Raw genomic sequence first — 13,581 nt, 5'->3', positions numbered from 1 at the left:
ACACAAGGCAGAATAATCATTTATTTTCAGGACAGTTATTGATACTCTTCACAGTGGTTAAAAGTAGGGATTTTGAAAATCAGAGAAATCTGTGCTGAAATTCCAAGTCTACTTGGAATTGTGGGACCTGCAGAAAGTTACTTAAGCTTTCTGAGCCTCAGTTTCCTCATATGTATAATAGATTTCTAGTAAGTATCTCATAGAGTGTAAAAGATTAAATGAGTTAATAAATGTAAAACATCAAACACATCCTGGAACACAGTAAGTAGCATTCAATAAATGGTAAAAACTAGTATTATTAGATTAATAGGGCCCTTGTGCCCCTGCAAGAAACAATGCAGGACAATATTTAAAGTTACAGTTCTTATATTTTATATCAGTGCCAATTCAAACACTCTCTTCCTTCAATTAAAAAAAACATATTTTAAATGATTATTTTCTTGAATGTAAAAACTTACCATGACAACACCACCAACGTATTCAAAAGCACAATGAGCTATACAGCCATACTGAATAGTATAGCCAACAAGCCGAAAGGTTTTTCCCAGAACACCACGAAGCATAGTTCTATGTAGACTCTGCCACCATTGGCCTGATGGTAAATTTCAAAAAGTTTCATGATCAATACTATTTAAAAACACTTAAGGAATAGCTCTATTGTAAAATATTTTACAATCACCCAGAGTGTATTAAATGCCTAATATGGTTTGGTGCAGAAAATCAAGAGCTTATTTTCATTTTTGCTGAAGGTTTTTTAAAATGGCAAATCATAGCCACTTAATATTGTGATCTTCTAAACAGAGATTATATTCAAATATCACTGGGTTTATATATGAATTAGATAACTAGTAGACTCTGAACTTGTCTCTCCCCTTTCACGCCTTGGTAATTTCTTGGTATTAAGGCAGATATCTAAGAAATGATATTAACTCTTTCAAACACTAATAATAGTTTTTCACACTGTTGCCTGCTATAGTACATCAGTTCTCGTCATAACATGATACAAGAACAAAGGGGAAAGCACTAGAATAGGTGTATGAAAATGCAAGTTTTAAACTGCTTCCTTTATTAATTTGCATGATCTTCAATGAATCACTTAACCTCTCTGGGCCTTAATAAAATGGAAATAATAGTATCTCACAGAATGGTTCTGAGAATCAAATTCAATAACATGTCAAAGTGGCTTTGTAAATTATAAAGTTACATTCAGTTTTCAGTTATTAACTATTGATATAACAATGAACACATGAATATTATGAAACAGCACAAAGAGACATGTATTTTTAGAAAGCTGTATACACTTAACATACTGATATTACTCATCTAAAACAGTCCTAGTATTTGTCCCTTCCTTTCCATTTACCTGCTAAAACCGTTTCAAGCATTTCTCAACTAATGGCCTAATGCTTAGGCCTAGACTCCTATGCACTGTTCTCAGATTAAATTTACTAAAACACATCAACATTAATAATAATAATATGTAACATTTGCTCAATGCTTGGATATGTCAGGTTTTACAAATTAATCTCTGTGAGATAGATAGTATTACCATTATTTTATAGCTAAGACAAAGGAACCTGAGAGTAGTAAACTTACATGCTAAACATCACAAAATTGGAAAATGATACTCAAGAACTTAACCAATAGGTTACACTGACTTCCATATTACTCCCTTGCTCCCATAACCTCAATGGCTCTCTATCAGATCAAGTACAGATTACTCATTTTCAGGATGTTTGACAGCTCCCATTCCATCCTCAGATTCCAACCTGATTTTCCCTGATGCTCCTACATGAATGAACTACTCCATCATACTGGTCCAGTTTACTTAGGGTATACTGCCCAACCAACACTTATGTATGCCAAAACCCATGCCTGGAATATACCCATCATGTATCTAATTTGTAACTCTTCTCCAAATGCTCTCACCAGGCAAGTTTTTCCTTCTCCTCTGGGTTCCTATGGTTCCTTATGTTCCTTTTTTTAATGATTAAGAACACTGTTTCTGAAGCTGATCTTGTCTTGAGCAGGTATCCTGGCTCCACCATATTTTAGCCATGTGACCTTCAGGAGGTTATTTTACCTCTGTAAACCTCAAGTGCCTTTCCCTGTAAAATGGCCTTAGTATCAGTACCTATCTCAGAGAGTTAGTGAGGATTACATGTAATCAGATATATAGTCTGTGTAGCAGAATATATCAATAAGTTCTAGTTACTATATCATTCACTTGGCAATCAGCATGTGCTATATAACCTCATAACATTAGTTGCATTTTCAAGTGTCTAAGTTTCTCCCTAACTTATGTTTAAATAAAATAATAGAATTTTTTTTTTTTTGGCTGCGCCACATGGCTTGCAGTATCTTAGGTTCCCAAAGAGGGACTGAACCCAGGCCCTGGGCAGTGAAAGCGCAGAGTCCTAACCACTGGACCGCCAGGGAATTCCTAATAGAATTTTAGAGCCCTCAGCATTGAACTATATCCTTTATTAGTGTTTTATTACTTATTAGTGCTTATTCACCTATTAAACATTTATTATGTCTTCTCCCCTAACAAGTCTTCTCTGGCACCACCCTAAGAAATGTTACTTATGCTTTGTGTCACTCACCTACCTTAAGCATATGCTGATTATAATACTTACCACACTGTATCATTCATATCTTTTCCCTTATTACATACTATATTTGCTTATATGTCTGTGGGCAGTGACTGTGCAGTATTCATCTTTGGATCCTTAGGGCCTACCAAAGAATGCTTGCCTGACTGAATTAATGAATAAATATTGAACCCAAATCTCCTATAATTTCAACATCTTTAGTATACTAAAAATGGTTATAAGGTTCAAAATAATTATCAGAAGATCACTGAGATTTCTGGTTAATGAGGAGACATGTTAATGTCATACTCACTGAAGAAAGAAAAAAACTGTCAGTAACATATTAAAAAGTGTTCTCATTAAATCTTTTAAGTAATACGAAATATTCCATCTTAGGAATCTGGCTTACAGTAATAACTGATGCACTTTAAAAACTACTGATATTTAGAATTTAATAAATTAATAAGAAGTGATATTTAAAAACACTTCATAACTGAGGCTCAATTAACTCAGAAAAGATTGAAGAGGAATAACAATAATAGAACATTATTTGTAAAGTTAACTAAGTTGTGTAAACACTACTTTGCTCCCACTATAAAACTAGGAAAAAAAGTAGGGGTTAAGTCTGAAAGCTTAGCTTTGAAAATGTGATCTATGAAATCAAGTCCTAAAAAGTAGTGAAATGAATATTACATTTAAAAACTAAAATAAAAATGAGCTTACCTGATGTTAGAGAGGGGATATATTATCAAACAAGAAGAAACATGTGGCACTTAGCAAGAAGATATTAACACAGACAAAAGGTGAAATTTAGAGGGGAAATTAATAGCAATCTACCAAAATTTAAATAGTTTGAATTATGCAATAGATTATGCATTTGGCTAAAAAACATACTAAAAAAATACAAAGATGCTATAACAATACAATGGTTCTGATTCACTGAGAGGCCTTGTAATTAACTCCCATTCAGAAGTAATTGGGGCCATAAAGCCTTTTTTTATTACTCAGTAAATGCTCAATCCCAAATACAATGTTTGTGATGAAACTGTCTCATAAAATAATAAAACAGATGAGTGATCAGAAGAAAGAAGTTAACAGACATTGTTTCTTCCCTAGAGATATTAGCAACAGAATGGTCTCTGAAGTGTCTGAAACTATTTTGGACCTTAATCTCTAGATGAAAAGAGCAAAGGAGCTATTTATAGAGGACTCTGAGGATCAAGACTACTTGGTCTTATATTTTAAAAGTGCAATGAGGAGCGCTGTTGAGAAATACTGAAATTGAGAATAAGAGCTGATGAATTGTTTTTTAAGAGAAATCTCAGAGTAGAAAGTAACATTCATATGACATAAATAAACCACATACACTGCTAGCACTCAGTAGATCTACTAGCAAAAGGGATTAATTAACACAGAGGTTTCAAACCTCTGGTTTACATAGTGATTTCAAGGGGTCCATTACTCTATATATGCATTCATGTGCCAGATATCTTGTTTGTCCCTTTGGACTCACTCTCTACGTTTCTCCACACTACTCTCTGCACTTGGAAAACTGACCTATATGAATTACATCAAGGCACTTCAGTCAAGCTTCGACTTCCAGGAGGAAGTCAGAGGAAGGAATGGTTATGTATTTTCCTGGCTCCCTCCCCCTAGAGTCTTCTCAGGCTGGCTATGTCTTTGGATGAAAGGTCATTGAGTCTCCAAAGGCATAGGAGCCACTTTGAGGGTTTTCCCATTGGCCAAATTTGAGATTTAAAAAAATAATAATAACAGTAATAAATAATATATTAGAATAAAAATGAAATCTACTGAGGGCAATTTTTTAAAAAGAAGTATGTGTTGGGGACAAGGAAATTTCTTTATCAAAAAATGGCAGCTAAAATATATAGAGAGGGAATAATAAAATTATCACCAATGTAATAATTCATTCACGCAAGGGCCATTAATAGATGTTTAAAATTACTGGATGATGTTCTTGGATTAGAATAATTAACATTATTAAAATGGCCATACTACCCAAAGCAATCTACAGATTTAATGTTATCCCTACCAAATTACCCATGACATTTTTCAAAGAACTAGAACAAATAACGCTAAAATTTATTTGCAACCACAAAAGACCCAGAATTGCCAAAGCAATCCTGAGGAAAAACAACAAAGCTGGAGGCATAACCTTCCCAGACTTCAGACAATACTACAAAGCTACAGTAGTCAAAACAGCATGGTATTGGCACAAAAACAGACATATGGATCAATGAAATAGAGAGCCCAGAAATAAGCCCACACACCTACGGTCAATTAATCTTCAACAAAGGAGGCAAGAATATACAATGGAAAAGAGACAGTCTCTTCAATAAGTGGTGTTGGGAAAACTGGACAGCTACATGTAAAAGAATGAAATTAGAACATTCTCTAACACCATACACAAAAATAAACTCAAAATGGATTAAAGACCTAAATGTAAGACCAGATACTATAAAACTCCTAGGAAAATATAAGCAGAACACTCTTTGACATAAACTGCAGCAATAATTTTTGAATCTGTCTCCTAGAGTAATGGAAATAAAAGCAAAAATAAACAAATGGAACCTAATAAAACTTGAAGCTTTTGCACAGCAAAGAAAACCATAAACAAAATGAAAAGACAACCTACAGAATGGGAGAAATTATTTGCAAATGATGTGACCAACAAGAGCTTAATTTCCAAAATATACAAACAGATCGTACAGCTCAATATTGAAAACAAACAATCCAATCAAAAAATGAGCAGAAGACCCAAACAGACATTTCTCCAAAGAAGACATATAACAGGCACATGAAAAGATGCTCAATATCGCTAATTATTAGAGAAATGCAAATCAAAACTACTATAATATATAACCTCACAGGGGTCAGAATGGCCCTCATCAAAAAGTCTACAAATAATAAATGCTGGAGAGAGTGTGGAGAAAAGGGAACCCTTTTACACTGTTGATGTAAATGTAAATTGATGCAGCCACTATGGAGAATAGTATGGAGGTTCTTTAAAAAACTAAAAATAGAGTTACCATATGATCCTGCAATCCCACTCCTAGGCGTACATCCAGAGAAAACTCTAATTCAAAAAGATACATAAACCCCAATGTTCACAGCAGCACTATTTACAATAGCCAAGACATGGAAACAACCTAAGTGTCCATCAACAGATGAATGGATAAATAAGATGTGGTACATATATAGATAGATAGATAGATAGATAGATATAGATATAGATACACAATGGACTATTACCCAGCCACAAAAAAGAATGAAATATTGCCATTTGCAGCAGCATGGATGGACCCAGAGATTATCATACTAAATAAAGTCAGAAAGAGAAAGACAAATAACATATATCACTTATATGTGGAATCTAAAACAATGATACAAATGAACTTATTTACAAAACAGAAATAGATTCACAGACACAGAAAACAAACTTATGGTTACCAAAGGGGAAAGACGAGGGGAAGGATAAATTAGGAGCTTTGGATTAACAGACGCACACTACTTTATATAAAATAGATAAACAACAAGGTCCTACTGTATAGCACAGGGAACTGTATTCAATATCCTGTAATAAACCATAATGAAAAAGAATCTGGAAAAAAATAGATAGATAGATAAACTGAACCACTTTTCTATACACAGGAAACTAACACAACATTGTAAATCAACTGTAGTTCAATATTTTAAAATACTGGGTAAAAGGTTGTTGGTAAACAGGATATGTGCAAAGTATTAAAGTAAACAGTTTATTATTTACAAAGGGAACAAAATACCTTTACATGAAGAGATCAAGTAAATATTAACTGTGATCAAATTTAGCTGCATGAATAATGGTAAAAATTGATATGTAGCTTCCTGACATGATGCAGTGACATACAGTATATCATCATCTTTGTACTATTCTTGCCAGAAGTGTATAACCTAAATCTAATTATGAACAATCAGACACATCTGTATCATAATCCATAAACAACTTGAACACTTAAAATATAAATTTAATAAAATAATAAGGTTATTATTTTAAATTATAAGAATAATTTTAAATACAAGGACATGACAACCAAATACAATATGAAATCCTTAACTGGATCCTGAAGCAAAAGAAAAAGAAAAGCAATAAAAGATATTATGGGAAATTTGAACATAGTCTGTAAATCAAAATACATCATCATTTCAATGTTATATTTAACAATATCATGACTATGCAGAATGATCTTGTTCATAGGAGAAAAACACTGATTTAAAGATGAATGTAACTGTAACTTTCTTTCACATGGTTTACTTCTGCTACTAATATATAGACATATGTAGATAAATTTATACACACACATATACAAACTATATATACATACACATATATATGTATATATATGGAGGAATAGAGAAAGATAATATGGCAAGATGTTCACTGTAAATCCAGATGGAGTGTATATGAATGTGTATAACATTTTTTTCAACTCTATAATAGAATTTTTTTTAAAAGAAACACTTGGAAAAAAAGGGGTGTCCTCATAGTCATTAGGTCATTCAATCATTCAACAAATATTTATTGAGCTTCTACTATATGCCAAATACTGTGTTCAGCCCTGGAAATACAATAATGAACATGATGCCTGCCCTTATAGAGCTTATAGCTTATTGGGGCAGATGTCACACACACATACAAAGTAGACAAACATATAAATATATTAAATAATTTCCATAAAGGAAAAAATAGGGTAAAGTGATATAGAATTATTGGTGGGACATATTTTTCTTAAGGATTAATCAGGAAAGATTTCTCTAAGAAAATACCACTGGAGTTAGGTCCTGAAAGATGAAATAACTATGGAAATTGTGGAAAGAACATTTAAAGCAGATGAAACAGAAAGCATGTACTTAAGGAATTAAAAGAAGACTGGAGCACTGTGTGAAGGACATAAAATGAGACTAGAGAAAGAGGAAAAATTATTCAAGTCTTGTAGAACTTTGGATTTAATTCTAAGACTAAGGGGAAGCCACTGAAGGATTTAAGCAGGAGAGTAACATGATCTGATTTAGAATTTAAGATCACTCTCAGTTGTGTAGATAAAGGACTGGAATGGGGCAAGATTAGAAATGCTGGGAGGGTAGTTAGGCTGGACCAACTACAGAAGTGGCAATGGAGATGGAGTAAAATGGACAGATTTGAGAAACTTTGGGGGCAAAATAAATGGCAAGGAAAAGGAAAGAATCAGGATGACCCTCAAGTTTCTGGACTGAGTAACTGGGTAAATGGAAGTCTATTTACAAGGTTCCTCTCACACATACACTGGGATAGAAAATGAAGGGTCTGATCTTGGTCATGTTAAAATTGATATATTTGTGAGATATCCAACTGGACATGTTAGAGACTGGAGCTCTGGAACTCAAAGGAAGTTTCATACATGGGAAGTCTTAAAAAAAATGACTATCTTAGGACTATATTCTACTGCAAACAAGAGAAAACTAGAAAACAGTAACTTAAGTAAGGGATTTATTTCTATTAACACTAGTTGCTATATCCAAGTTACAAGCAGGAAGAAAGAAAAAGTATAAAGAGTATCCTGATTAACTTTTTGTTTGTTTGTTTTTTAATAAATTTATTTATTTATATTTGGCTGCATTGGGTCTTCGTTGCTGTGCATGGGCTTTCTCTAGTTGTGGCAAGCGGGGGCTACTCTTGGTTGCGGTGCGCCGGCTTCTCATTGAGGTGGCTTCTCTTGCTGCGGAGCACAGGCTCTAGGTGCGTGGGCTTCAGTAGTTGTGGCGCAAGGGCTTCAGCAGTTGTGGCTCACAGGCTCTAGAGTGCAGGCTCAGTAGTTGTGGCACACGGGCTTAGTTGCTCCGCGGCATGTGGGATCTTCCATGACCAGGGCTCGAACCCGTGTCCCCTGCATTGGTAGGCGGATTCTCAACCACTGCGCCACCAGGGAAGCCCATCTTTTCATCTTTTTATCCAAAAAAAACCCCACCTTTGTTCCATCAACACCGAACTGGCCAAAACTATATAACTAAGTAAAGTACAAGGGGTGCTGAGAGAACATTGCTGTTCTCTTTATAAGCTTTGTAGCACTATTTGACCTTGAAAAATCACCTGAGAAAAATAAAAACGTTAAAGAAAGTATAAAAGGGAGACACGGAAATGGAGACAATATATACAGTCAAGTCTTTGCCAAAGTCTGGCTATGAAGGCAAGCTAAACAGTAGAGCGGGGTTTTTCATCCTCAGCAGTACTGACATTTGGGGCCAGACAATTCTTTGTTGTGGGCAGCTATCTTTTACATTGTAGGATTTTAGCAGCATCCCTGGCCTCCAGATGCCAGGAGGACCCCTTCCCTAGTTGTGACAAACTAAAATGTCTCCAGACATTACCACATGTCCCCAGGATGCAAAATGGCCCTCAGTTGAGAACCACAGCAATAGAGTAATAGGAAGAATGTGGTATTTAGCAAGTCTTTTAAAACACAGAGACACAGTAGCATATGCTTGAGAGCCGATGGTAACAATCCCACAGGGAGATGAAGAGAGACTACTGGTAAGTGAGGGAGAAGAGGAGAGGGAAATAGATGCCTGAACACTGACATAAAGAAGGCAAGAGGAAGACTTCAATGCCAGTTTTGAAAGAGTACTTACACCAGAATAACTTCTTGGTTGCAAAACCTGGATAAACAAAATAGCTGTTTAAAGGCATTAGGCAGCAATATAGGCAAGCCTTGCGGGGCAAGTATATATGAAAGAAGGGAAGAACATAAGGTAAACACATTCACTTGGCCTTTTCTCCAAGAATACTCGCCAATTTACAGAACAGGAAAATAAAACTTTTAGCAGAAAGTGGCAGTTCCATTTGGCTAAGAAAGAGGTTGGAATTTATGGCCGTCAAAGTAGACGGCACAGGAGGGTCAAACTGTAAGTCAGCATGCAATTTTGCCACGAAGTGCTAGCCAACTCCTAAATTGCTACCTGAGCAGAGTGAGACTCCAGAATCTCAGCAGAAAGCAGCAAATAAAAGGCTAAAAACCTAAACAGAGATGTTAGCAACCACAGAATACCATGCAATGTGAGGGAGACAGGGGTTGGACTTCAAGACCCTCCAAGGCTGGCCATGCTGGTTATGACTACAGTAGGGTTACCACGGAGAGTGAGGGCAAAACTGAAAGGGATCAGCCTTAACAAGGTATACAACCAACCCTTGACAGGATTAAGGGTGACCTGTTCACACACTTGTGACCTGTTCACACACTACCTGGCTGCTGAGGAAAAACAAAACAAAAACTCTGAATTTTCATAGGAAGAATACAACATCAATGAGAACTCCCACAATATTTTCTATCATGTTGGAGTGGGAAGGCCTCTTTTTTAAAAAAATTGAGATATAATTCACATGTCATGAAATTCAATCTTAAAGTATACAGTTGTAAAAGCTGTGTTCGAATACTGATAGTTTTGTCAGTTTGATGGTAGAAAAATGAAGGAGCTCTTAATTCAGGTTTTTATCTTCTCAATCTCATGAGCTGAGGTCAAGAGCAGAGATCGAGAACTCTCAGCACAAAGCAAGCTGGTAAACTGAGAACTGGTTACAGATGTATTAGTATTCTATTGCTTCTGTAACGAATTACCATAAAGTTAGTGGTTTAAAACAACACAAATTTCTTATCTTACAGTCTGTAGGTCACAAGTCCACTATGTGTCTCACTGAACTAAAAATCAAGGTTTGGCAGGGCTGCATTCCCTTCTGGAAGCTCTAGGGAAGAATCCATTTCCTTGCCTTTTCCAGCTTCTAGAAGCTACAAACATTCCTTGGCTCATGGTCCCCTTCTTCCGACTTCAAAGTAAGCAGCACTGCATTTCTCTGACCATTCTTCCTTGGCCACATCTCCCTCTAACTCTCTGGTTTCATTTTGTCATCTTCTTCCACTCTTAAGAACCCCTGTGATTAAACTGAGCCCACCCAGATAATCCATGATAATCTCCTCATTCACATTCCTTAATTTAATCACATCTGCAAAGTCCTTTTTGCCATGTAAGGTAACATATTCACATGTTCTAGGGATTAAGACATGGATATCTTGGAGTGAGGGGTGGAATTATTCTACCTGCCACATCAAAATACTGACACACTCAACCAGGAGTTATCAAGGTGTAGTCCCCAGATCAGCAGGCATTTGTTTGAAGTGCAAATTCTTGGGCCAAACTCAAGATTTATGTAATCAGAATGGGAGTATCGCTCAGCAGTCTGTGTTTTAACAAGTTCTCCAGATGATTTGAAACACAATTTGAGAACAACTGCTCTAAGCTCCCACGTGGCCAATGGCCACTTCTATCCTTGAGCAGCCTTGCTCATCTAGTCATTTATTACTGTGTGCCAGATAACCTACCATATTCCATGTGTGCTGTGGAAAAAGTTGGGAAGCTTTGGCATACAGAATTTTATCCCACCTAGGAAACAGAATTTATTACTTTTTATTCCCTATTACATTTACATTTTTAAAAAATGGAGTTAGATAAATTAGGAGTTTGGGATTAACATTTACACACTACTATACATAAAATAGGTAAACAACAAGAACCTACTGTACAGCACAGATAACTATACTTAATATCTTGTAACAACCTATAATGGAAAAGAATCTGAAAAAGTATATATGTATAACTGAATCACTTTGCTATACACTTAAAACTAACACAACATTGTAAATTAACTATACTTCAATTAAAACACTGAGTTATTAATGTAGAGAACCAATTCCTTTAATGGGGAGCCTATGTACTCTATCAGATAACTAATAGAAAAGCTAGAAAAAAAGAAATGAAAATTTTAAATTGTGACTGTGCCACATAATACAGGAAAGGAAACGTACAATAATCCTCCCCAGAAAACCTTTAAGAGACTGATTAAAATATAGTAAAACTCCACATAATACTGGCATAAGGGAGCAAGATTGTTGTCTACTTTCAATGTTCTACATCTACATTATAGATTTTAAAATTTTTTCTTCCTATAACATAAAGTTAGAAAACACTTTGTCGGATGTAGGTAATAATGGCTTCTTTCAATATACATAAAAAAATCCTCAAATACCAACCAAAATAACAGTAACAACAATAACAGCAAGTACTTAAATAGTAGTTCTTGAGTGCCAAGCACTGTTCTAGTCACATATATTAACTCACTTAATTCTTACAATAACTCTATGAGAACTCATTTTATCAAGTATCTCATTTTACAGATAAAGAAACTGAGGGACAGAAAGGTTAAGGAACTATTCAAAATCACACAGCTCATACACAGCAGAGCCAGAATTCAAAACAAGGAGGTTGGGTTCTAAAGTCCACCACTATGCTCTACTGCCTCTCAATAAAAATCGAAGAACTTTGTTGGAGACTATTTATAAAATAGGCATGGGAGAGAGGTTGGACTGATGTTAAAACTAGCTAAAAAGATGGAGCAGAGTGAACTCTAGAAGCTGAAAAACAAGTAGACATTTCTCCATCCTTAGAAGTTTCTGGGAATAGGAGTACAAGTCTAAGATCTTGATTTAGATCTAACCATTAAAGTAGCCTTTACAATGATTTCAGAATACCCAAAGCCATAAAGAAAATATCCACCTTGATTGTTCACGTCTGGAATTCCTTCGAAAAGAAGAGAAAGTGTTTTATTTCAGAAACAGGAAAAAATGTGAAGTGTCAGGGTTAATTGAGACTATCAGTTTACAGAACTTCATTTATTTTAAAGTATAAGTAGTCACTCAAAGAAGTGATTAATATCATACTTTTTTTTGTTTTGATACATGGAATAGTTAGTGAATATATTAGCATTTAAAGAAGGATTCACATTAAGAAAAGGTGAGAAGAGAGTAGGATGTGAAGCAGAAAACAAATCCCAACATCATAGTTTTGCTACATTTACCTTCATTTGGACAAGAAAAAACAGTAGACTTATGACATTCCTGAGACCTCTACGATTTCTAAAATTCAAGAATATCTACAACAAAATACACTTTTCCCATAGAATTATATCTATCTATACAAAGTAACTGAAAGATATATGTCCATTTCTGACCGTGAATGGAAGTTACTGTGACAAGAAGAGAACAACAAAGACTCATTACAACATGGATGTTGAGTGGTGTACTCTGTTCAATAGCTAAATAATTCAATCTCACACAGCAGCCTCTCCATCAAAGTGATTCAAATTCCTGCCATTTCAAAATCACCTTCAAGGCTGCTCATGAATTGTTCAAATCTGTAATGTTAAATCTACTGTAAGATGTGTGCAGAAGATACTTTTTACATTCTAGAACTGCAAATTCAAGGAGCAGTTATCCCCATAATCAATGAAAATTTTATTTATATCTATTTATTTTGATTCATCCTCAGAGGAAATAATTGACAGCACTTTAAGGTTTAAAGCAATGAATACTGCTTTAACTTTGACTGCAACATCAAAATAACTCAATAACCTAATTTAAAATCCAAATTTCCAGGCTCCCATCATGGAGCTAATGAATTAGAATTTGTGGGAACAAGGCTGCAGAATCAGTAGTTTTAATAAGCTCCCAGGAAGGAAACCCAGTTAAGAACTTTGTGCTGTCATTTGAGACCACTGAGACATACTCACCATTTTCAGAAACTTGACAAAATTTAACCATTCATTATTTTTCAACTAAATGTTAACTTTGGGAGAGTTCTATAAATTTTCATCATCAAATAAACTGTATAATGCTAACATTTCAATGATTTTGAAAATCCAATATTATTTTCTGAAGTTCACTTTTTATACATATATATACAAAATAAAAACTCATTCTATGTTTATAAAGCATAAGCACTTGACACTTTTAATACAATTAAGTACCAGCTTCCAAACAGTGAAATACCAAAACCACCCCATTCATTTACCAATAATTCCCCAATGGCTATATAATCCATCTATTTCAGAACAATATACAAGTTGTAC

The 13,581-nt window shown here is 34.9% G+C and overlaps 1 protein-coding gene across 5 annotated transcripts in view; it reads right to left on the bottom strand.

Moving 5' to 3' along the window:
• The window catches only part of IMMP1L (inner mitochondrial membrane peptidase subunit 1), a 75,474-nt gene that overhangs the window by 26,962 nt on the left and 34,931 nt on the right, over positions 1-13,581 (bottom strand). For 4 of the 5 annotated variants that reach the window (XM_067038063.1, XM_059070387.2, XM_059070388.2 and 1 more), the window contains one exon: positions 459-592. The exons of the other annotated variant lie outside the window; for it this stretch is intronic. In XM_067038063.1, coding sequence (XP_066894164.1) covers positions 459-592 — 134 coding nt within the window. The remainder of the gene's footprint in view (positions 1-458; positions 593-13,581) is intronic. 5 annotated transcript variants of the gene reach the window in all.

This window comes from Kogia breviceps, chromosome 7 (genome assembly GCF_026419965.1).
Source record: "Kogia breviceps isolate mKogBre1 chromosome 7, mKogBre1 haplotype 1, whole genome shotgun sequence".
NCBI lineage: Eukaryota > Metazoa > Chordata > Mammalia > Artiodactyla > Physeteridae > Kogia > Kogia breviceps.
This window is presented reverse-complemented; position numbering and strand designations above follow the sequence as displayed.